This window comes from Nyctereutes procyonoides, unplaced genomic scaffold (genome assembly GCF_905146905.1).
Source record: "Nyctereutes procyonoides isolate TBG_1078 unplaced genomic scaffold, NYPRO_anot_genome, whole genome shotgun sequence".
NCBI classification, from domain to species: Eukaryota; Metazoa; Chordata; class Mammalia; order Carnivora; family Canidae; genus Nyctereutes; species Nyctereutes procyonoides.
In genome coordinates this window covers 15,905,157-15,931,206 of record NW_026575131.1, presented here as the reverse complement: position 1 = coordinate 15,931,206, position 26,050 = coordinate 15,905,157, and the positions used below count along the sequence as shown (strand labels likewise).

At 36.3% G+C, this 26,050-nt stretch overlaps 1 protein-coding gene across 1 annotated transcript in view; it reads left to right on the top strand.

The window, feature by feature from the left end:
• CNTN6 (contactin 6) overlaps positions 1-24,988 on the top strand; it is a 155,622-nt gene extending 130,634 nt beyond the window's left edge. Inside the window, 8 exon segments of the mRNA XM_055344121.1 lie at positions 2,409-2,479; positions 9,449-9,683; positions 9,796-9,911; positions 12,918-13,071; positions 13,074-13,103; positions 22,706-22,818; positions 23,588-23,756; positions 24,802-24,988. Coding sequence (XP_055200096.1) covers positions 2,409-2,479; positions 9,449-9,683; positions 9,796-9,911; positions 12,918-13,071; positions 13,074-13,103; positions 22,706-22,818; positions 23,588-23,756; positions 24,802-24,902 — 989 coding nt within the window. The 3' untranslated portion in view covers positions 24,903-24,988.
• Positions 24,989-26,050: the final 1,062 nt, after the last annotated feature.

Genomic DNA, 26,050 nt, shown 5'->3' with positions numbered 1-26,050 from the left:
TAGCCAAACTCCAACAGAGAATCTGTAGATTTGTACATGCAAATGAGTTACTGCTTGTTTCATTAAATGTTGTAGCCAAGAATTAATTGAGACTCTGTAGGTGCAATCAGCCACACATTTCCATCTATTTCTCAACTCTGACCTAGTTGCAGCTTCATTGAGCAATAGTATAAATCCTTTCCCATGCAAATGAGGAAAATCCTAAGCTCATTTAACAGAAGCACTAATTGAGCATCAGTTGGTTCACTGAACAGCAAAATACAAGTGGAACCTGGCTCAGAAATCACCTCTTCTTAAGTTTTTTTCAATGGATCCTCTTTGTTCCACTCCTAAATTTTACATCCAGGATAACATTTGATCTGCTTGCTGTGTGCAGCTAACAAAGTTCACATTCTTATTCAGTCATATAAATGAGGGATGACTCTGTTGTCACTGGCTTAGTTTAACAAGCACAAAGTACTTCAATTAAGTGTGTACAACTGTCAGATGTCAATAAGGTTTTTTCATATTAAAGATAATATAAGTATTTTTATTGTAGGATTGGGACAGAAAAACATTTTTGACAGTAAGATCTTAAATTAGATCATCGTAGAAGTTTAGAGTTGAGAGGAGAGTCCTTCATTTTACAGAAGAGGAAAAGGAAAACCAGGATCTTAGCTGACTGTTTCAGAAAGAGTCAGAATTTGAACTCAGACCTTCAGGCTGCACCAGCATTTTTCCATAACTATGGGTCTTAACCTAGATGAGTAAGAAATTGGCATAAGGAAATGTGTAAATATAGAAGTCTCCAGTCCTTACCATAGACTGGCTGGATGAAAATCTCCAAGGGTGGCCTATGTCTCACTCTTACCATGAGTTTTATGTCATTTTGTACAGCTGATTCAGATCATGGTAGCTTTGGGCAGGGTTGACTCTAACTATAAAGTTTTACATAAAGCTTGTGCACTACCTTCTAATAAGCCCCGACAGTCTTGTTTCAGTAGCATGGTATGACTTGGTGTTCATAATATAATTACCCTGAATTTCCAAAACATACTGAAGTGTGTCCTTTTGTGTGTGTGTGTAGCTTCTTAAAGTCGCTTCTCAATATGGTTTTAGGTTTAGTATGTTTCATTTGAAAAATAGAAATTAGAAAACAGGGTATAGGTACAAGGCAATCTTTTAAATATATTGTGAAGTTCAAAGCAGTGACAAAGGGCAAATTTGAATATGAAAATGGATAATGTCTGATAGGTGCTATTATTAAAAAGAAGAATTAGACTATTATATCACTGTGTTGTTTATAGAGTTAAACATCTGTATCAAATGGCAGTAAATAAAATAAGTAGTCTAGATTTGTCTGAATGGTCTTCACAGTGAAAGAAAATTTTGAAATGGGCAATGAAATAGTATGTATTTTAATTCCTGCCCTCCAGTCAGCAAAAATAACCAGGTACTCCCCCCCCATCTCTAGATCTTGATCAAAAATGGCCAAATATAGATAATTACATGTAATTCAACGTTTAAAAATATATCATGCAGATATATCCATTATCACAGTTTTAGGATGCATCTGCCATTATTTCATGAAAAGGATTACATTTTAGCACTTCCACGTATATATAGTCAAACCCCATTCTGATTACATACTACAAGACCCACACATATAACTGTCATCAATTTTGTGATTTACCTCAAACTACTTATTATTCATTATATGAGTCCTCACAAGGGTATACGTGATGGGCATAATTGTTTTCTAATTCATAAAAATGATCAGTGTCTGGAATGTTCTCCCACAGAGCCTTAGAGTCCTAGAATTAAACGGAGAAAATACTCTCTATCACATCCTTGACAGGAGGCCATCCTCTTAACTGGCAAGTGAAAAGTCAGAGGAAGAATCCTTCCTGTTCTGTACTGGGAGATGTGAGATTCAAACACAGAGTTACAATAACAAGGATTTATGTACTTAATGTATTTTTAAGAATGCATTTTTAAATGTTAAGCCATCTTGATTAAAAAAATCATTTTAGTTTGTTTATTACAAAAAAGAATTAATTAATATACTGCCTCAGTAACTTGTTTACAGCACAACTGTATAATTAGGCACTAAATCAGCGGTGTCACTGTTACCATCTGAATGGAACATCATTTTGCCAATTAGCAGATGATGCATAATAATGTCAAATACATGATGTTACTCGATTTTTAATTAATTTTGGAGCCAGGGTGCTCATGGATCAAACACAACTGTGTCCGCTCTCTTAGAAATTTGGATATGTGTAAACATAATTTATGTTCATTAAAAATGCAAGACTCTCACAATGTGCAGCATGAGATTTTGAAAGGTGAAATCTAAAAACAAAATTCTTCCTGATGAAGATGTACTTTAATAATCGCTGTCCCACGTTTCTCTTGGTTGCTTCCAGTCCCTGTTGTGGCACCAACAAACATCAATGGAGGTGGAGGAAGTCGGTCGGAACTCATCATTACGTGGGAGGTAATTTTCTATCCAACTGAGTTATTTTGAAAGAAAAAGATTTAGCTGGCCAGGAAGAAACTGAAAAACAAAAAGATGTATTTGATTACTACTGAGAATATATAAAAATACATGGTATGAAAGACTCCTGATGATGAACTACCTAGAGAAGGTATTAGAAACGTATTTCTACTAAAGTGAGAGAGTATAACTAACTCAACAAAGTTCTCTCCCAAATATAACAACTTTAAGGTCTCTACTTAAGGTCTGGCAGTAGCATTTCAATTGCTACTTGATGGACTAGACATTTTTTGTGTTTTTTACCTCTGGAACTACTCTCTTGCACACAAGTTAGACACAGCAGAGTGCAGGTGGAAACATTTTTTTTTTCTAACACTGTTCTTTAAACACTTCCCTGCATCCAGATAAAAACTTGGGCAGGTGGCATAGCTTTTATAGTTATTATTCTTACAAATTAAATATAGGCTCATTCTTACACTTATTGAAAATTTCAGCCTGGTTTATTCCATAAACTTTAGACTTTCCTTCGTCTTAATGTTTCTTGTTTCTAGTAGCTTGGGCTTGCCTCAGCATAGGGATTCCACAGTATGAAAGTGGATGGAGAGTCAGTTCTCTACCTAGTCTCCATTCTGCTGTTGAATTTCTCCTTCCCTACTCACTATGTTACCTCTTGCTCCTCCAAGGTTGTAGTGGGTTTGGGTTGAGAAGAGAAGAAGAGTACTGAAAAGGTCCTGATTGCTGGTACATTTGTAATTTGACTTTGATGTACTCCAGAAGTGACAAATGGCCGGACACTGTTATTTTTTTTTTAAATTAAGCTCTAATTAAGTTCTAAGTTTTAATTTAAGTTCTTAATTTTAATTTCAGTATAGCTAACATACAGTGTTATATTAGTTGCAGGTGTATAATGTAGTGATTTATAAATTCTGTCCATTGCCCAGTGCTTATCATGATAGGTGTGCTCTTTAATCCCCTTCACCTGTTTCACACGTCCCTCTATCTACCACCCCTCTGGTAACCATCAGATGCCGTCATTTTATAGGATAGTTTGGTACCTTTTATTGGGGGCAGGACATCCAGGAGATCCCTCACTGGAGACTTCTAGTTACAATACCTTGATGCAAGCCCAACTGGCTGCTGAAAAGTCTCCTCAGTTCCTGGGGTCTGGTGGTCCATGTCCAGTCCCTTCTGGTGGAGGTTGTCTTTCTCTTCTAGATGGTCTTTTGGATAGAGTCCCTTTCAAAGCTACTCATGGATAGGTCCAGCCTCTCTCTTCACTCTGCTACCAGGTATTGTCCAGGTCTCTCTCTCTTTTAGAAGTTCCTCAGGCATTTGTCAGTTAAAAGAACCTATGTGTCCCAAATTCTAGAGAGCACATACCGAGTGGTTCTTTGTGAGGCCTTTTTACGTGGCTAGGCAAAGGATAAGAAGTGTCCCCTTTGCTTTCCCTTGGTAGAGGGGTAAGAGTGCACAGCTTTTTCTACAACTCTCTTAGAAGAAACATTTTCCTACTATTCTCTCCCTAAAGAAACGAATGCTCCTTTGATATATCTTTGTCATAGAGGATAGGCTAAATTTTGCCTATAAAGGGTTTGATGTCTCTCTTTGGAATGCATATCATGTCATACCCTTGTTGTCAGCTTCGAGCCTCAGCAGTAACCGATAAAAGAGCCCTGCCCTATTTCATTCCCTGTGTACATGTTTTTGACATTTTGATAATAACTTTCATACTCCCAAAACATCCACTTCCTTGGACATTTAATATTACACATAAGAGTGTGATGGCCATGGATGTTTTAATTAAAAATTATCATAGCTGACATGTACAGGGGGTTCTCATTGGGAGACAGGGTGATTTTATCCCTCAGTAAACATTTTACAGTGTCTGAGGACATGTTTGATTGTCACAACTAAGTTGGGAGAGAGTTGTGTTCGGGCAGAGGTCAGAATGCTGCTAAACACCCTCTACAGTGCACAGGACAGCCACCCTCCCCAGTCCCCCACACACAGAAAGGAATTATCTAGCCCAAAATGTCAATAGTGCTGAGGTTTAGAAACACTGTTGTTGAATAAGAGTAATTTATTGTATCTATAAATTATTTTGCAGTAGTAAAAGGTCCATTTTATTCCTTACAAAATTCCATTAAAGGTAGAAAGAGTGATAGTAATAGTAAACACTTTTTATCTGTGAGTAAACTGGGGCACAGAGATGCTGTTTTTCAAAGTTGTTAATAACAGAGCCAGAAACCAGGCAGAAACTTTAGCTACTCTAAACGTTGTCCTTTCTTTGGGACATCTAGTTTCACATAGACATTGTGAGCCCAGCACAGTGCCTGGAATGTGGCATGGGTGGGTAAGAAACTCTAAGAGGCCTGAAGGGAAAGGGGACTACACTTGCAGAGCACTTACAGGGCTTCTCTGCTACAGCAGGCATTTCATGTCATTCTGTCCTCACAGCAATATTAAAAAGTGGGGAATGCCACTTTCAGATAAGAAAACAGAGGTTTAGGGCAGCCCCAGGTGCCTCAGCGGTTTAGCGCCACCTTCAGCCCAGGGCCTGATCCTGGAGACCCAGGATGGAGTCCCACTTTGGGCTCCCTGCATGGAACCTGCTTCTCCCTCTGCCTGTGTCTCTGCCTCTCTCTTTCTCTGTGTGTGTATCTCTCGTGAATGAATAAATAAAATCTTAAAAAAAAAGAAAATAGAGGTTTAGAAATGTGATATGAGGGGGCTCCTGGATGACTCAGTCAGTTAAGTGTCCACCTCTTGATTTCAGCTCAGGTCATGATCTCAGGATTATAGAATTGAGCCTAGCTTTGAGCTCCATGCTCAGCAGGGAGTCTGAGATTCTCTCTCTCACTCTCCCTTTACCCCTCCCCACTGCACACATACTCTCTCTCTCAAATAAATAAATAAATCTTAAAAAAAAAGAAAGAAAGAAAGAAATGTGATATGGGTAGTGGGCAGTGGAGCATTTTTGAACACAGGGCTCTCACTCCATGCTCTTTTACTTTGTTCTAAATTAGAACTCCACTTATCCCTACATGAGATGTCATGGTTAGGGTGGGCAAGAGTCCCTGTGTATCTGCCTTAAGCAGTAAGTTAATCAAATTATTCCTGTCCTCTAAACACATTTCCCACAAAAACAGTGACTCCTACAAGAGGCTACAAGAGATTTGCTTTAGTGTGATGGTAAGTAGGTTAGACTTCAGTATTCTTTCAAGGCCAAATAAGCATTTCGTCATAGTGTAAAACAAATTTTGCCTGACTTCATGCATTATGTTTTCCTCCTCTAAGGTCAGAAATTACTCAAGGTTAACTAATTGTTTTTGTGCATTCAATATGTGAGAGGAATGGGAAATTTCGTGTTTACTATTCATAATGGAGAGGATATAAGTTCAAATATGTGTGTGGTATGTGTGTGTGTATTTCCATGTATTTCCATCATGGAAAATACTTTTCTTTAAAGTGCGTTTCATCAAACCAAACTTGGCCTGCTCCCTGTTTTCATAGACAATTTCCCCTACCACCATACCCATCCTCTCAGGTGTAATGTGTTGCTGCTTTCATGCTGTTACAAGAGACCATATGCCTCCCACTGCTTAAAATAGTTACTATCTGCCTTTCTACAGAAAAAGTTTGTTGGCCTCTATTTTTTTTAAAAAAGTTAAGTCAAAGTCCTTTGCTCTGTGTGTTTTTTCTTGGGGTATCAGATATATAGATACTTGCAAATACTACATTAGTGGATGCAGTTTCCCATTTATCATTCACATTTGGTATCATGTATGTGCAATTACTGAGCCAAATGCTTCTGATGCCCAAACTTCTTTAAGGAATAAGTTATGTATATTTAGAAGACAACACATACATTAGTTAAAGTCACTAGAAGGCATCTAGCAACTCCTTAAATTCAATGAAGAAAAGCAACTCTGTTCCAAGGAGTCAGGGTGCAAAAATAAAATTTAAAAAGGTCTGAATGTTCAGAGTTCAACAGGACAGGACAGTCTTAATCCAGCATGGAAGAAGGTCAGGTAAGGTACCACTCTAGCTTAGCTGACCTATGTTTTGAAAAAGAAATTGAGAGTGGAGAGACCATTCTAGGCCAAAGTCACCACTATTGTAGATGAAATAGTACATGATGGGCTTTCAAAACTAATGCACAACTAATGACCATTCCAAATTCAGTAAGAATCCACCATTATGGTTTATAAGTGATAGCTTTACTGGTCATCCCAGATTGCTGCTCATGTAAATACACCTTGGTATAATCTGCCTGAAATAAACATCCTCCTTGTGTTTTCTCCCATACCACAGTAATTTTGTGTTTATTTATTTGTTTTGGTTTGTTTTATTTCCAGCAACCTAGACAAGATATCTAACTTTTGGAATGTAGTTAATGCCAATTCCTTTTTAAGGGTATCTTTATTTACATCCTATCATAATTTATCCTCCCAGGTGCTCTCAGGTTTGAAATACTTGTGGTAAATATGCATTATAAAATGTGACTACAAGGTTCGGAATATACGATAAAGTACTACAGAATAAGAGATAAACACCTATACTGGGAGTTGATATACATATATATCTCTCACACAACTTCCCAACCCTGCCATCGTCACCAAACGCATCCACATATTGTAGATAAATGAAGAGTTGTGGCTATGTTTGTTATATCCAAAACCAGGCTGCAGACAAGATTTGGATCTTAGGCCATAGTTTGCTACCCTTGGTCTAGACTAAAGATTCTGTTCTTAGTCTTTACAACTTTAATAGATTTTACTACCAGAAGAATTTCTGAATTTCTTTATTCTACTGAACACCTCCTTTGCTTAAAGAAGGAAACTTTCATCCTATCTTAAACAGCTATGTATATTTTTTCCATAATTTTCCCCTCTGCCCATTTGGGAAGAATAAAATGAAGACCCTAAATAAGTATCTTCACTCCCCCCTTTCTAAACTGCACATGTTAGACTCAGATCTTTCTTGAGGAAACATCATGAGAAACACTGATTGTACTTGACTAACATAAACCAGCTCACTTTCTCAGATGAGCTAAATATTTTGATTAAATCTAAGATTAGAGAAATATCAAAAACCAAATACTCTAGCAGAGAGGTAAGTTCTCACAAATCTCTTCCACTCCACTAAAAATGAACTGTTTTAATTCTAATCTCCCTGTGAAGTGCTAAAATAAGGACACATTTTCTTTCCCTAGAGTTTTGGACCTATATTTTCCTTCCTCTTTTCACTTTCTGTATTTGTTAGACTGTTCCATACGCCAAGAAACAGAGCCAGCTCAGGTCATCTCAGTTAATGGGGATTTATTTTAAAGCTATGTGGGAGGTAATGAGGATGAAAAGAAGTCTCAATAACCAAGCAGGCAGGTCAAATGAAGAACTGGAACATTGTTCATCCATCACTGTTCAGAGCATGGTAGTCCTAGCCTGCTGCCAGCCACTCTGGGAATCCAGCTCCTGCTCCAGTAGCCCCTCCTGCTTGCACCTTTTTCTACCTGTTTCCTCTACTTACAACTTACAACTTCTTCTACAACTCTGTTGTTTCTTCTCTATCTAAGGTATAGCTTCCATTTTCTCTTAGCTTCTACCACTTCATTGTCCCTACTATATTCATTGTATGTTTTCTACTTATTCCTTACTCTAAGCGTAACCAGAACTGTCCCCACCTATGATTCATATTCAAACTCTGTAGAGGAGAGAAACTGCTGGGGTCTGGCTGTCACTATAGAACAAGAAGGTTTGGCACCAGGACACCTCCTAGAGAGTGATGAAGATGGGGCCATTGATTCCCATGCCCATTACTGGGTAATCAGATGTGGTCCAAGTCTCAGGATAATTTGATACATGAATGGATATGTATGGGTAAGGAAAACCTCAGAAAAGGAGTTATAGGCATGTGGGACTCAAGCATTAATGTCCTATTAGGAATAAATTTTCATGTGTTTTCTCTATGTGACTATTTATAATATGTAATATCTGTAGAGCTCTGTGGACCTTATATCTATTTTGTAATTTTAATAATAATAAGTTTAGGTTTTAAATGAATTTTATAGAATTTGGTCTCTGTGGGAATAAACAGGTTTGTTTTGTTTTAAAGATTTATTTATTTATTTATTCATGAGATACAGAGAGGGAAGCAGAGACACAGGCAGAGGGAGAAGCAAGCTCCATGCAGGGAGCCTGATGTGGGACTTGATCCTGGGTCTCCAGGATCATGCCCTGGGATGAAGGCAGGAGCTAAACTGCTGAGCCACCCAGGAATCCCCTGTTTTGTTTTGTTTTTGTTTTTGTTTTTAATGTCAGGAACCTCTCTGTCTCTCATGAAAAAATGAATAAAATCTTTAAAACAGATAAAAATAAATAAAAATGTTAGGAAAAGTGCATGCTGATGTTACTACTAATGAAGATATATGTTAAAAAATACTGGGAGGTCTTTTATGCTTTTGTGTTTGAGTAATACTCTATATGTCTTAAAGCAAGTATTATTACCTAATAGTTAAATTATCTGTTATCTCATAAGAATTTGTTGAAAATTTTATGAAAAGAAAACATAGGTAGCCTTGAAATAGTTAATAGTTAATTTTGTGCTGAGTTTAAAAATTCATACCCAAATTACGTTTTAACTTATAAAATCTTGCAATCTTCTAAACCATTTTTATTACATTATATTATTGCAACTTAATGAATAATCATGGAAAGAGATACAAACATGTAAAACCTGTTTTACATTTCCATTTAAAATTTTCATTTATTTATCTGAATATCTTTAATTGGGATCATTTTCCTAATTGGCATTCCAAATGAAAGTATTATTATTTTTTCAATGTTTCATTAAGCAACGTTAATATCCATGTTTGTCTATACAAAAGAAATGTCAAATAATCAATAAAAATTATAATAGCTCTATAAAATATTTTTGTAAATACTCAGTGATTGATCACTTCTGCCCAAGTCAATTCCAGAAGAACTACAAAATGGAGAGGAATTTGGATACATCATCATGTTGCGGCCAGTTGGCTCAACATCCTGGACCAAGAAAAGAGTACCATCTGTAGAATCATCAAGGTTTGTTTACAGAAATGAAAGCATCACCCCTCTCTCTCCCTTCGAAGTCAAAGTGGGTGTATATAATAATGAAGGAGAAGGATCTCTGAGTACCGTGTCCATTGTCTACTCTGGGGAAGATGGTAAGTTGTGGTCAGACCTGAGGTGATTGTACTTGGGCATGTATGCATATTTTGCATTTATTTTCCATGAAGCACTCTGCTAAAGTTAATTGAGTCTTTTGTTGAATGACAGAACCTCAACTGGCCCCAGGGGGAACTTCTGTCCAGAGTTTTTCTGCTTCAGAAATGGAGGTTTCGTGGAATGCTATTGCCTGGAATAGAAACACTGGAAGAGTGCTGGGCTATGAGGTAATCCAAATTAATTTCACTCTCCCTTGTGAATGTGCCAGCTAACCACACAACAATTCTTGTTCAGCAGCTCTATACTACTAACCTAGTTCTTAGCATATAACATTGTAGGTCTACAGCTATTGAGGGAAGTGAGCAAAGGGGATATTTCTAGGTGATCTTAAGCAAGTAAATTAGCAAATGGTAGCCATTTTTAAGGTGACTGAGTGATTATCTTATTTATTTTTCAAATCACCATCATATTTGTTTCTTAGGGGATAATAAATTTCTAATCCTCAATGATTTTAAACCATGGAAGAATTTTACTGGGAAAGCTGTCTTTGATTTAGAACATGACTTGAATGATGTAGTCATCTTGGAAAGGGCAATTAAGTGATAAGAAAAAAGCCTAGATTCTCCTTAATCAGTCCTTTATAGTCTATGTAGAATGAAGCAAATCACTTCCATGCCTTAACTCTCACAAAGTCAAGTGATGAGACTTACTCTTACTCATTATTATTCTTTAACTTGTAAATTCAGTGATTCCCCAAATGGATAATACATCTCTTTTGTTTTGGAATTAGAATAAAGGTACAATTATAAACTTTTTAATTTTGCCTTGTACTGTTTTTATTTTTTTATAATAAATTTATTTTTATTGCTGTTCAATTTCCCAACATACGGAATAACACCCAGTGCTCATCTCATCAAGTGCCCCCCTCAGTGCCCGTCACCCATTCACCCCCACCCCCCGCCCTCCTCCCCTTCCACCACCCCTAGTTCGTTTCCCAGAGTTAAGAGTCTTTATGTTCTGTCTCCCTTTCTGGTATTTCCCACACACTTCTTCTCCCTTCCCTTCTATTCCCTTTCACTATTATTTATATTCCCCAAATGAATGAGAACATACACTGTTTGTCCTTCTCCGATTGACTTACTTCACTCAGCATAATACCCTCCAGTTCCATCCACATCGAAGCAAATGGTGGGTATTTGTCGTTTCTAATGGCTGAGTAATATTCCAGTGTATACATAAACCACATCTTCTTTATCCATTCATCTTTCGATGGACACCGAGGCTCCTTCCACAGCTTAGCTATTGTGGACATTGCTGCTAGAAACATCAGGGTGCAGGTGTCCCGGCATTTCATTGCATCTGTATCTTTGGGGGAAAATCCCCAACAGTGCACTGCTGGGTCATAGAGCAGGTCTATTTTTAACTCTTTGAGGAACCTCCACACAGTTTTCCAGAGTGGCTGCACCAGGTCACATTCCCACCAACAGTGTAAGAGGGTTCCCTTTTCTCCGCATCCTCTCCAACATTTGTAGTTTCCTGCCTTGTTAATTTTCCCCATTCTCACTGGTGTGAGGTGGTATCTCATTCTGGTTTTGATTTGTATTGCCCTGATGGCAAGTGATGCAGAGCATTTTCTCATGTGCATGTTGGCCATGTCTATGTCTTCCTCTGTGAGTTTTCTGTTCATGTCTTTTGCCCATTTCATGATTGGATTGTTTGTTTCTTTGCTGTTGAGTTTAATAAGTTGTTTATAGATCTTGGAAACTAGCCCTTTATCTGATACATCATCTGCAAATATCTTCTCCCATTCTGTAGGTTGTCTTTTAGTTTGGTTGACTGTATCCTTTGCTGTGCAAAAGCTTCTTATCTTGATGAAGTCCCAATAGTTCATTTTGCTTTTGTTTCTTTTGCCTTCCTGGATGTATCTTGCAAGAAGTTACTGTGGCTGAGTTCAAAAAGGGTGTTGCCTGTGTTCTCCTCTAGGATTTTGATGGAATCTTGTCTCACATTTAGATCTTTCATCCATTTTGAGTTGTTTTTAATGCAACTTCTGGAACAAGCAGAAAGTCCTATTCATATGCTAGATCTCTCTTGCTACTCTAATCCTGAAATGCCTTGCCTAATATCTGAATCCTGAATCCTACTTATTTCTGAGATCTCATCTCTAGTCTCCTCTTCTCTTGGAATCCTTCTCTAATCACTCCCTAATGTTGTCTTTCTTCAAATTCCCAGAGCTTCCCCACCTCCCCATATCATTTCTTTGGAATTCATCCTCTGTTTTTTGTTCTCCTAGATATTCCTACTGCTTAACTAGATTATAAGGGAATCCTAGGCAGGCACCAAATTCATTCTCTTTTGTCTTTTTCTATGTGCCTAAATCAGTACTAATATGTAGGAAGAGCTTGATTTAAGTTGAATTATTAATTAACCTGTCATTCAAAAAACTCTGGAAGAAATGTTAAGAGCAAAACATCATAACCAAAGTCCTTGATTGCTAATATGAATCTTGTTTTGGTCCAAGCTATTATATATCCTTTGTAAAGCTGATAACCTTTGGATAGCCCATGAAATACTTTACTTTGATATTCTTTTTTTTCTTTAAAGATTTTATTTATTTATTTTGTTTGAGGGTGGGAGAGGCAGAGGGAGAGGGACAGAGAGAATCCCAAGCAGATGCCACACTGAGTGCAGAGCCCAACATGGGGCTTGATCTCATGACCCTGAGATCACAATTCAAGCTGAAATTAAGTGTCCAATGCTCAACCAACTGGTCTACCCAGGTGCCCCACTTTATTTTGGTATTCTAAAAAAATCTCTTAGGTTCTCTAATTTCCATTGTAAATTTGTCTTTTAAAGTTTCCTCCCTATAAATATAAAACTTTGATTATTTTGTTGTTGTATAACCATTATAATTGGGATCCCTGGGTGGCGCAGTGGTTTGGCGCCTGCCTTTGGCCCGGGGCGCGATCCTGGAGACACTGGATCGAATCCCACGTTGGGCTCCCGGTGCATGGAGTCTGCTTCTCCCTCTGCCTGTGTCTCTGCCTCTCTCTCTCTCACTGTGTGCCTATCATAAATAAATAAAGATTTAAAAAAAAAAAAACTTAAAAAAAATAACCATTATAATTTAAAAATATTCTTCTATTTCTGTTCTTGTTTTTTTCACATACCCTACCATGACTGATAGTTGCTGGAAAATAATGAATTATTTGTTCTTTGTTTTTAATGATCAGGTATTATACTGGACAGATGACTCTAAAGAATCAATGATTGGGAAAATTAGAGTCAGTGGCAATGTCACAACCAAAAACATAACAGGACTGAAAGCCAATACCATCTACTTTGCTTCCGTGAGAGCTTACAACAGTGCTGGAGCCGGGCCCTCAAGCCCCCAGTCAATGTCACCACCAAAAAGTCTCGTAAGTATGCATCCCACAGCAAGGACCAAGATTCACCTATAAATAGAAACATATTTGCTCAATCTCCATTTTATTCCTCCCACCTTATCATCTCACCAATTGCTTTGTTTGGTTAGTTCATCCTTTAAATATGGACAATTGTTGAAACTTTCTGCTAAAAATTCAAAGAAACCAGTTTGATCTTTTTGAAATTCCAAAAAAGAGAAAATATCCTGAGTATATAGATGAAAGACAGAAGAGTGTAATGTTTAAAAAGCATAGGCTCTGTTCTCACCCAACCTGACTTTAAAACCTGACCTCTCGCCTTGGATTGTTGGGTGGCTATTTAAACTTTCAGGGTCTCAATATCCTCTCCTGGAAAATGAGAGAAAAATAGTACCTATTTCCTCACAGGGCTCTCTTAAAGAATGAAAGACATAAAGAAAGTATCTTGTTCATCCTTTAGACTGTACTCTGAGGTGATCCTAGCACTGCCAGATGTCTAGATCTTTATTTCTAGAATAGCTTATCACTGCAGTGTACTTGGAATTCCCTCAAATTTAAGAATTAACTCTTATGTTTCTTTTTAACTCCCTTAATTGCCAGCCAGCTGTCTTTCACATAGGCAAAGCCTACTGAATAAAGAATGAATCGTGGATTTTTGCTGTGTTTGTCCTATGAGTGAGTGTAGTATCAACCAAATATTCTGTAATATGAAACACAGTGATCAAATGTGATGTAGTAATGATTGATTTATGTACTTTTTATGATTGTATAATATTTGTATATTATTTACATGTTGTAGATGAACACAAATTATTTGTGGTCACAGATTTTTAAAAATACATTCTTTGGTCTCTGAAACCTGATGAAAAAAAGGATTTAAATATAGTTGCTAAATTTTGAGAAACAATTCAAACATTATATAGTTCAAATATAGTTGCTGAATTTTGAGGAAGACTAAGAAATAGATACACAGGAAAAGTATAGCTTGCTTTTAAATGCAGTTTTCTTTTCTCTCGTGTATTGAAAAAGAATAGGTGGTTGAACATAGTTTGAAAATCAAGTGATACAAAGTTTTTTCTATATATATTTGTCCTATCCAAAAAAGAACTTCTAAATCATCTCAGTTATTAAACTTTTGATTATAGAATACATAATCCATTTGTGTCCACATCACCAACTATAACCCTGTGTTCTAATTCTAAATGAATCACTGATTCATGACCTGAAACAGGACAAGACATTCCATTTTTCTTCTTTAATTTTCTTCTCTGCCAAGTGAAAATTCTATCTGCCCTGACTCCTTTCCCAATCACTGGTGAGGCACAAATGAGGTGCTGATTATAGGAGCACCTTGGAAAATATAAAGTGCTATGAAACTGCTAAGAAGGAAACAAACGAACAAAAAGCCTCTGGGATCAGTCCATTTCAGGAGCAGAGTATGTGCAACCAACAATTCTTAATCCAGTTCTCTTCCAATCCCCCAAGTTTGAAAGAAATTGGGTCATGACCGATTCTCAAGAACTGACTGGCTAGAGATGTAGTTCTGTTCCTTTTCCTGTTTTATCCTATGCTGACCAAATCAATGAAACCATTGCCATATACTGGTATGAATTATTTGCTTCTGGAGTCCTTCTGGAGTCTAGCCTCTTCCAGCTAATCTAAAAATCTGGATGGAAATTTCTAGTCATTCAGTGATTTTAAGGGTGTCCTGCCATTTCTTTCTGGCTGATTGAGGAATGACAAATGCACAGAAACTGAATTGTGTGTAATTCAGTTTCTATTTCAGACAAAATCAAGGATGATTAGAAATGTGTCAAGATAGTATTAACTTGTATATATGTACATCTTCTCTATCCATTCACCTATTGATGGACATCTGGCTCTTCCCACAGTTTGGCTATTGTGGACATTACTGCTGTGAACATTGGGGTGCAGGTGCCCCTTTGGATCACTACATTTGTATCTTTGGGATAAATACCTACTGGTACAGTTGCTGGGTCATAGGATATATCTATTTTTTAACTTTTTGAGAAAACTCCATACCATTTTCCAGAGTGGCTATACCAGCTTGAATTCCCAGCAACAATGTAAGAGGGTTCCCCTTTCTCCATATCCTTGCAGACATTTGCTGATGCCTGTCTTGTTTATTTTAGCCATTCTGCCTTGTGTAAGGTGGTATCTCAGGATGGGGTAATTTGGTGATGAGCAAGGAGGGAGCATAGTGTGGTGAACACTGGGTGTTATACACAACTAATAAATTACTTAACACTAAATCTGAAACAAGTATGTACTATATGTTGGCTAACTGGACTTAAATTAAAAATACGGAAAAAAAGATAGTATTTTTAAAAACCTCACAGATTTTTATTGTAATTAATGGACAGACATGATGGTGTGGTTGTTGAGGCAATGCTTAAGTCAGGTCATATTATATGTATTCCTATTGACCAGCTTAAGATAGAGACCTGAATATTAAACTACTTGAAAAAGATTGTATGTATCTTTAAAAAGTTTTAAAAAATGATTTTTTTCTGCAACCTGAATTTGCTAGTTTGATAGTCCATACAACTTGAATCAATCATGTATTAGTTTATGCTTACCTCATTTTTGACATGGTGATCTCAAGTTTGTTCAGTCGACCTACTTTAAGTACTTGATACTTTAAGTGGGCTTAACTGAAATTTGAAATAAATGCCAAGAAGATTATTGGTTGGGTTTTTTTGAGTGTTAACAACACATGATCGTCTTCTTCAAAGAATGTGGAACATATACTTTGAAAATAGTTTGATTAACAATAAGTAATCTCCCCAAGATGTAATGCTAGAATATATCTGCTGAGAGAAAAGTAAGATGAGATTCAGAAAATTTAAAATGAAGTTTAATATTTTTAAGCATTCATCTTCTTTCTTGATTAAATCAAGCAAATAAAAACCTTGTAATTCCTAATTTTTTAATGGCAATATTGTTTCAGTATTTCTTGAATTTGGCTTTCATCAGTCTATATGAGTGTTGCGATCAAAATAGCCAATAAGGACTTGAGAATGAGAAGTTCTACAAGTTTCTCATCTCATCATATTTGAATACAAATTAAACCTCTAATTTCATTCTGTAATATTCTATATTATTGACATTTTGAAAATAGGATACAAACTGTTGTGGATTCCCATTGTTGTGGTTTAGATTTCCACAACTTAGGGCTTTAAGGCAATATGAATTTATTATCCTAACTCTAGATGCCAGAAGTCAGAAATGAGTTTCAATGGTTGGAAATCAAAGTGTTGGCATAGGCTCTGCTCCTTTTTGAGTGTCTATAAAAACATTTGTTTCTTTGTGGTTTCTGGCTTCTAAAGATCACCTATATATCTTAGCTGTGACCCTTATCTCTGTTTTCAAGGCCAGCAGCTTAGTTTCTTCAGATCTGCCTGTGACTCTGATCATGTCTCCTCTGACTCTGGCTCTCCTGCCTCCATCTTGTTTGCCCATCTAAAGATCCTTAATTTAATTGCATCTACACAGTCCCCTTCTCCATATAAAAATATTAGGAGTTACAATGGGTTTTATTTCTTTGATTTAATTAAGAAAAGAGAGGGATGCTTAAGAATACTAATCCCACAAGTTCTGGGCATTAGGACATGGAAATGTTTGAGGAAGCAGGCCTTATTTTATTGACCATAATTACAAAATACTGAGCATTTCTCTATCCCAAGCCCTGTGCTAATTTTCCACATACATTATCTCACTTAATTATTACAAAAATCAAGGAATTCTGTATTTTAATTCCTAGATATAAGAAAACAAATGCTCAAAAAGGTTCTTTGGGCATCCATTCGACTGAGACATTATGAACATGGATTCTCTGAATCTCTTCACCCCATGAATGCTGCGCTAATTTGTAATCTTCATCTCTAACCATCTAAGTAGTCCCTTTCTCTCCAGACTCTGAAATCTTTAATCCAAACCTCAAATGGTCTTTAGATTTTTCTTCCTAAAATGGAATCATGCCCTATTCTCCTTCCAAAATTTAATTGTCTCCTCTATTCCACAGAACAAAAACTGAGACAATCTTTTACTGTCTATCCCTAACTCCCTTTCTCTCCTCCTCCAGTCCTGGTAGCACTATACTTCATGATCTTCTACAGTTTCACAGTCCCTCATCTAACTTCGTACATTCTCTCAGTGTTATGTGCCCCTGCCATACTTGTCAAAGTCACATGTCTTGCCTACTGATCTATAAGTTTCCCATATTTTCCCCTTTAATATATTTGCAGTTTTTTGGCTGTTCCATGACTCTGGCCCATTGTGAGACAGTGTTGGAAAGAAAAAGGAACTCCTGAGTGAGAGAAGTTTGGCTGAGTCCCAGCTTAGCCGTGTACTATCTGGGTGACAAGTCTAATTCCCCAATAATTCAGAACCCATTTTTTTCATCTGAAAAATAGAGATAATGATACTTTCCTCTGGAGTTTTCTCTGAGAACTAAAGGATACTATGTACCCCAAAGCATCCTAGAGGCTGCCATACAGAGAGAGCTCAATGCATGGTAACATATATTTGATACTTCTTCTGTAGTGGTTTCACTTCCTTTGCATTTCTTAAGGTGGGAAAGCACTTCCTACTTTCTTTCTCTTTATAAATTGTTGCAGAGATTTTCTTCAAGGGTCATGAAAGGACAACCAAAGTGAAGATGAGGAATGGCTTTAATGAAACATTAAAGATAATTCTGATTCCATATGCTATCCTTGGATCTAACTTTGATTTTCCATGTCCTTGAGATGACATCAAAATTACCTCAGAACAGTGGTGGCAGCAAAAAAATCGTGCATCCGTCACACATTCATACTGTCACTGTCTAGATTTTCAGTCTGATACTTGATCATCCATTATAAATTCTCAGAAAGCAAAGCTCACATTTGCCAAAATCTCTGCCTATTTTGATTGGGTAAGCTTAACAGAAGACGGAGCCTTTTCTTGGAAATACGATGATTCAGTCAGTGCCTCCTATGAGCTATGCTTAGGTTAGTGCTTGATGGAGATTAAAACAGCCAAGATCTCTGCCTTTAGGCAATCTCTCTTTTTAGGGGAGAGGCAACCTAAAAGAAAAACAAAACAAAACAAAAGAACCATAAATTAGGAAAAGTGCTACAAAGAAAATAAGAGACTGGGATATACATCAAAAGGAGGACCTGTGTAGTGAAGGGTATATATTTTGATATGGCATAAAACATGAAAAGGAGCTAGTGACTAAAGGGATCTCCAAACAGAAAGAACAGCATATGCAAAGCTTCTGAAGTCTTTGTTATTATTGTTACTGGTGATGATGTTGGCCTTTTTGATTTTTTAAAAAAGTAATTATCAATGATTTAACAATATCACAGCTTAGTGAAAATGATTTCCAAAAGACAACTGAGGGGCACTGCAAATATATTGTGATCCACAGAGATATCACTTAAACAGAATTTAGATTTACAATCAAAGGGAGAAAAATATTTACATCAATTCCAAGAAGAAAAGAAAAAAAAAAAAACACAGCAACAACACTACTTATATAGAAAGAAATATTCAGACCCAGCAACACCAAGTGTTTGCAAATTTTGGCTCAATCTTGCCCCGGTCATTGACTGACTAGTACTTTGTACTGGATTTTTCTTGCTGTAAATTTGCAATCAATCCATATTTAGACATAAAGGAAGCATTAAGCTTTTATTTCATCTTGCACTTATGTTCTTTCTCCCTTGCCCAAATGTCAACCCCATGCTGTTACTTAGAAGTGTAACATAAGAAGTTGTTTTTGAATTGAGTTCACAGTGTGAACTACAGTTGAATATAAATGCCATCTACAGAAAAATTGATCACAGGGAAACCATTAGAGCCATAGAGGGCTAGTTTAATGTTACTCTGTCATTTGATTAATAGAAAATAATTTAGTCTTTGAAAATTGCCCAGAAAGATTTTTAAAATTAAAAAAAAAAAAAAACAACTTGTTTGTTGAGTTCACCATTGGCCAACTTGATACAAACATCCCTGCCATGTGTTTCATATTATCCATTTGACAGGATTTAAACTTTCAAGTAATAGAAATCTCAATGTCATCATAGATTTTTAAAATGCAATTTAATCAAGTACAATAAATTCATGAAACCAGAATACTTAATAGTGTTCATATTAAGCAACTTTCTAAAGCAACTTTCAGAAACTTTTAATTTAGATACTAGACAAAAGGCATTGGCATTGGAGTCATTCTCCTGAACAAAGATAAGAAAGATGATAGACTATGATAATTTCTCAAATAATTAGCTTAAACTCTACCACTCTTTATCTGTCTTTCAAGAGCATATTAAGAACCTAAGAAGAGCAATGTTCTTAAGGGCAAATCTTAAATTCACCATGATTATATTTAAGAAGTGGATCATTTGCAAGCTTTGGAATTATATTATTACTAACAAACTGCTTTTAACACAATAGAAAAATTGATTATGTCATAAGACCACAGTGGAGGTCAGAAAAGAGAATTAGCAGTTACTGAGTTTTTTTAAGCGTGTACCACTAACCAAGTGAGGAACATTACATATTTTAGTACCTATAAGCTAAAAATTTTATAAACTAGGAGATTTTTGTCTCATTCCAAAGATAAATAAACCAGGCTGGATGCAGATTCACATCTCTCTGACTTTAATTTTTTTTTTAATTTTTATTTATTTATGATAGTCACAGAGAGAGAAAGAGAGAGGCAGAGACATAGGCAGAGGGAGAAGCAGGCTCCATGCACCGGGAGCCCGATGTGGGATTCGATCCGGGTCTCCAGGATCGCACCCTGGGCCAAAGGCAGGCGCCAAACCGCTGCGCCACCCAGGGATCTGTCTCTGACTTTAAAGGCCAGCTCTTTCTACTGCCCAGATAGCAAGAAAGTAAAACATTCTAAGTGATCTATGCCATTAGCCATTCATACCAAGAATTCATTCCTGATAAAACTCTTCTCATTTTATGTCAATAGAATACTTATGCTTTGGTAAATGAAGAAACAAATGCAAATATATTGGCATCATTGCCATAGTTATAAACTCCTTGTCCACATAGTTGATCAAAGTCAGTCCTGTCTCCCAGCCTGGAGCTTCACCAGTGGATTCATGGTGTTGAAAACAGTACTTTTACTCTAAATAAACAAACAAAATAGACACAGAAATAGATGAAAACTTCAGAGTCCAATACTACCAGTGACATTAAAGAAGTGACTTTATATTTTCTCTGTACTGATTCTATGATGTCATTATGTTAGTGCTTCATTTTAAAGAACATAGATGAAAAAATGTGCCACAAGAGCTTACTAGATATTAAAACTATGATATATTGTGAGAATTTTTATATCATCTCCTTTATAACTGAGAAAAAGATTAAAGAAGGCACTCTGGGATAGTTGAGGGAGAATAGTTACAAAATAATTATTGTTGCCATCTAGTCCTTCAGAATAAATGTATTGACAAACATGTATTGAGTGCTCCCTAAGTGCAAAACTTTCATGTCTTTAATTAGAATTGGGTTTATATTATCAAGAAATGTCCTAGGGCATGTTTAATCCAATTGGCCTATCTATCTTATAAATCCTATGAATTGCTGTAGGTTTGGCCATGGCAATTGACCTTGATTATAGAAAAGCATAATGAATGGATTGGCCACATGTGTCACCTATGGCTCTGCATACAGCCCAGCACATAATCAATATGATCTGAGAAAATCATTCAGGACTCTTGAGTGTTTTTTCTTTAGCCATCTTATCATAGTCATTTATTCACTATATATTAATTGTTTGTCTCCTCTGTGCTGCCAAGCACAGTGCCAGTAGTTGGTAATACAGAGTTGGACAAGGCATGCACACTCAATAAATTTAAAGAAATACACAACCAAGAGCAGCTATAATTCAATTCAACAAATCCATTATAAAACATGAACTGAGCCCCATTGGGAGCAGCAGGTAAACATTATCTCTTGGCCATATCCCAACTGAGGTGTAAGTAACTAGGTGAGCAAGAATAATGTCTCTGTGGGCTTATGGTAACAGGAGAATATATGATTATGCAATGTCAGACACCCTGAGACTTTTCCAGTGAAATATAAGAGATTAAATAGCAGTTGAGTCAAAGCTCCAAAAGAAATCATTCCCATTTCCATCAGTGTTATAATGAGTTAAATATTATGCTCATTCAGCCTCACAAATTCAAATAAGATGCCAAAAACATCTTGCTGGATAGTTTTATCTTTGCTCTGCTTTCCAGCTGAATTATTTTTAATCTCTCCAGTTTCCTAAATCTCAAAAATAATCATGTAGACTCAAACCTCTGAGAAGCAACACTTTGTCATGGAGGAACACCAGCTCAGAAATCAAGAGACCAGGATTCTGATGTGACTCAGTCACCCTTTAACTGCTTGCTTTTGGATAAGTGACCTCTAATATTCTTCTATGTAAAATTCCCCAGTTGGACTACGTCCATTACCTTAGAAAGCTGATTCTAAAGCCATCTTCCCTTTCACTTACCATCTTTCTCCAGTTTGTAATGATTTTCTCTCTTCTGGGTTCCCAACAGCTCTATAATAAATGACATGCATTCTTCTCACTATCTAGCTACAATTGATCAGGCTAAGATAAACATGGCCAAATTAAATCAATCACCATCTTTCTCCTGGGACTTCTAGCCCTGAGTATCTCTGAACAGAGTAGGTTTCAAATGTCATGTATGGAGAACAGTCATGATTTCTGCAACATACGCTGAGAATGACAAAGAGGTGGTCTGTAGCAAGATGAGCATGCAACAAACACTACCTTGAGGAGCAGAGAGAAGAACTTCTTGGCTTTTTAACATTTTTACTTTGTCCTTTTTTTTAAAGATTTTATTTATTTATTCATGAAAGACAGAGAGAGAAAGGGAGAGAGAGAGAGAGAAGCAGAGGGAGAAGCAGGCTCCATGCAGGGAGCCCGACATGGGACTCGATCCTGGGTCTCCAGGATCACGCCCTGGGCTGAAGGCAGCACTAAACTGCTGAGCCACCTGGGCTGCCCTATTTTGCCCTTCTTAAAGCTCTGCTGCATTTGCCATGAATTCTAAGAGATTCCCCTATATGCTTCACAATCTCTTACTATTTTGCTTATATCTTGAGTAGATTGTGTTACATAAAGTAAAAGAGTCCTACTAATACAAGATTAAAAAGGCAAAGACTACTAGGAATTAACACCTCTGTGTTCATATGTATTAAAGATTTGCAGCCTGATTTTGCTTGACGTGCTCATTGATTGATGACCAAATGGAACACTAGATAACAGAGCCCTCCATCTATTTATGTATGATAAAGTAAACAAAGTCAATGGCAATGATTAATAAATTAATACTGGACATGCAATAGGCCATTATTAATTCATAAGTTTGTCATGAAGACAGTCTCAAACGACCAGAATTTAAATGAATTTGCTTATTCTGAATAGAATTAATATGATATTTCAAATGACACTGAAAACATTTTTGCTGCTTCTATGATAATCATCCAGGACTTATTTTCCCTTTTTATGCTGATGGGTCATATAGTAACCATGAGCTAATTAATATTCATTTGGATGTTTGATTATTTCTTTAAAGCTCCAAGCCAACCACCAGCTAACATTGCCTGGAAGCTGACAAACTCTAAATTATGCCTGAATTGGGAGCACGTAAAAACCATGGAAAATGAGTCTGAAGTGTTGGGCTACAAGGTGAGTATTTTATTTTTCCTTAAATAATATCATTTGGGTTACTAAGGAACTGAGTGTCACAACCAAATAAGAAACAAATCTATGCATGTGTAAATACAGGAATCTTTTTTAAAAATACTTGAAAAATACTTAGCATTGCTGCTTTCAAATTCTTCATTGACAATTTTTATATTCTAAGGACAGTAATGTGTCATGGAACAAGAATAAAACTCTATACCATGCAACAGTTTTCTTCAAGTGACTCCTCTTGCCATTAAAAGATGATGGTGTGTGTGGGGTCAGTAAGGTCAGATGAGAATGCAGTCCAACAATATTCTACTTGAATAGTAGAATTTCTAGAACTTAGGCTGCAGTAGCATGTGAGCTTTTAACAACATAAAAATAGTCTACCAAGAGTATAGCCAAATACCCAGAGCAACTTATTTCCATTACTGATAATGGACAACATCTCCTGGCAAATGCACGTATCCACACATTTGAAAGGGGTCCAAAATAAGCAGTGACTTTTCACAGCAAGCTCCAAATAATAGCCCCAAGCTATTTAATTAATAGAGATAAATATATTCTTATTTCAGAAGCGTTGGCCAAAGACAAAATCTTTTGTGTTGTTGTTGTTTTATGACTAAATTTAAGGAAAAGGCATAGACTGAATATTCCCACTCAAGGAGTACAGAATTTACAATGATATGTCTTAACTGTGTTCCATAAGAGTGTCTGGACTTTAAAAAAAAAGGCATGTCCATTTAACTTGATTCACCATTTTATTTAGATCCTGTACCGGCAAAACAGACAGAGTAAAACACATATTTTGGAAACAAACAATACATCAGCTGAGCTTCTTGTTCCATTTGAAGAAGACTACTTGATTGAAATAAGAACAGTTAGCGATGGTGGAGATGGAAGCAGCAGTGAGGAAATTAGAATTCCAAAAATGTCAAGTAAGTTGAATCACCATTGGTGTTGTAGATTTTTGAATCTAGACAGCTGCAGCATGAAATCTAGGCTCTCCGAATGTTGGGTGAAAAAATAAAAGGTCTGTGTTTCCATTTTCAGTTGTGAACAAGAGGTGATGAGTCAATTTTTCTTTAAATAATCCTTCAAATTTGCAACATGCTTACATATTACAAACAGGTTTATGTTTCCTTATTTGAATCTCAAAAAGAAAGAAAAAAGCATAAGAAAACACACACAACTGTGTGTCATTGGTGCAGAATTAATTCTATTGGCACAAAAATTAATAAGACTTTCTGTGGGTACTCACAGGCTTCTGGGAGCAGGGAGAGAAAATATGAAACACATGTACTTGCACCCCTATTCCCATATCTGTGGCAGGCATCACTAATCAATTATGACATGCATACCAAGCTTAGTCACGAATCTCAAATCCTCTCAATACAGTGTTCAAAGCAGGTAATACCAATCAGTCAGATTTAGCATGTAGTAATAGTTTATTATTTCTGCTTCAGAAGAATCGCTTCTGCTTGAAGTTGTAGCTGAGTGAAATCATCAGCCACCACACATTGGTAAATTCTAATCTGCCCTTCAGTCACACTTGGCCAGTTTAGGCATTTTTCTTGTTCATTTTTACATTTAAAACAGTTATCCTAGGGACAAAGAGCTAATGACATTTCCTTACAAATTTTTTTGTTGTTGTTAAAGATTTTATTTATTTATTCATGAGAGACACACACACACACAGAGAGAGGCAGAGACACAGGCAGAAGGAGAAACAGGCTCCCTGAGGGGAGCCCGATGTGAGACTCTAGCCTGAATCCCGGGATCACACCCTGAACTGAAGGCAGCTGCTCAACTGCTGAGCCACTCAGGCCTCCCGACACTTCCTAAAATTAAATATACTATAAATGCAACAAATGTGCTAATACGTTATTAGAAGAGGAACGATAGTATGCATGAAAACTTAATCTAACAAGCAATCTTATTTTTTCTCAAGATATTTTGTTTTATTTTTTTGTTGTTTTGCAGGTTTGAGTTCCAGAGGAATTCCAGTCTTAGAACCTAGCATCTACTTCCTGTCAGCTGTCATCGTTTTTTACTATTTTACAATTCAGCCACTTACACGATGAATAAAATCGTAAATCCTTGAGAGATTTTTGAAACAAATCATCCTGTAAATAAGCTCTCTACCCCCCATCACAAAATACAATATTAAAACAGACTCCTTTGGAAAGGAAAACAGTGTATATTATTAAGATCTTGTAAATATCTATAGTACATTAATAAAACAATTTTAAACACTTTTGAATTTTAAAGTTCACACGTGATTACATACATTCAGAAAGTGCCAAATAATCTGTGGAGTTGTAACTTAAGTGGCTTTTAAGTGACTTATATGGAAAATATAAATAACTTCCCTTGATGACGATGATAAATATGGAATAGGTTGCAGTTATCATAGAGAAAATGTATATTTTTTACTTGCTCCAAGCAATTTCCTTCAATATTAAAAATTTTCACTCTACTTGGAAATAAAATGTAAGTATTTGTTTATAGTTGGGATTCTTTAAAAAATGTTAGCTATTCCAAAGGGCGATATTCCTTTATTCCTAAATGTGGTGAGGCCAGGAAATATTTGTACCCAATAATATATATATATATATATATATATATATATATACATATACATATATAATGTTCATCATATATATAATATGATGTTCTTTTCAACTCGCTTTTCTAAGAGGTCCAGTAATAATAACAGGAATAAGTGCTTTATGGCAAAGAAGGAGAAAGGAAGGGAAATAAGCACCCATCTAAAACAATCTAACAACTCTGGTATAAGGCAATTTCTCATAGCAAAATTTAATTTTTTAATCAATTTTGAATTCTCCTAAGGAAAAGTTGCATGAACAAATCTCAGGTAATTATTACAAATTGTTAGCAATGCATGTGGCCTTGTTTTCATACAATAAATAAATCTGGTAACAGAATTATTTAACCAAGTTTTTGACATTTTGGTATATATATATATATATATATATATATATATATATAGTCAATCTTCCTTGCAAGTATAAAAATCCTATACTGACCAAGACTTAAAAAGATGTTTGTGGGTCAACTCCTCTTTAAGGTGAACCTATTTTAGTCAGTGGTCCTATTTCTTAGAACTGCATTCTGGAGAAAGTAGTCCAAGAGAAGGTAAGGTTAATGAGTGGGCTAATGCCATTCTATGTGGCCATCCATTTCCTTCACAAACAGCCTTGAGGGGTTT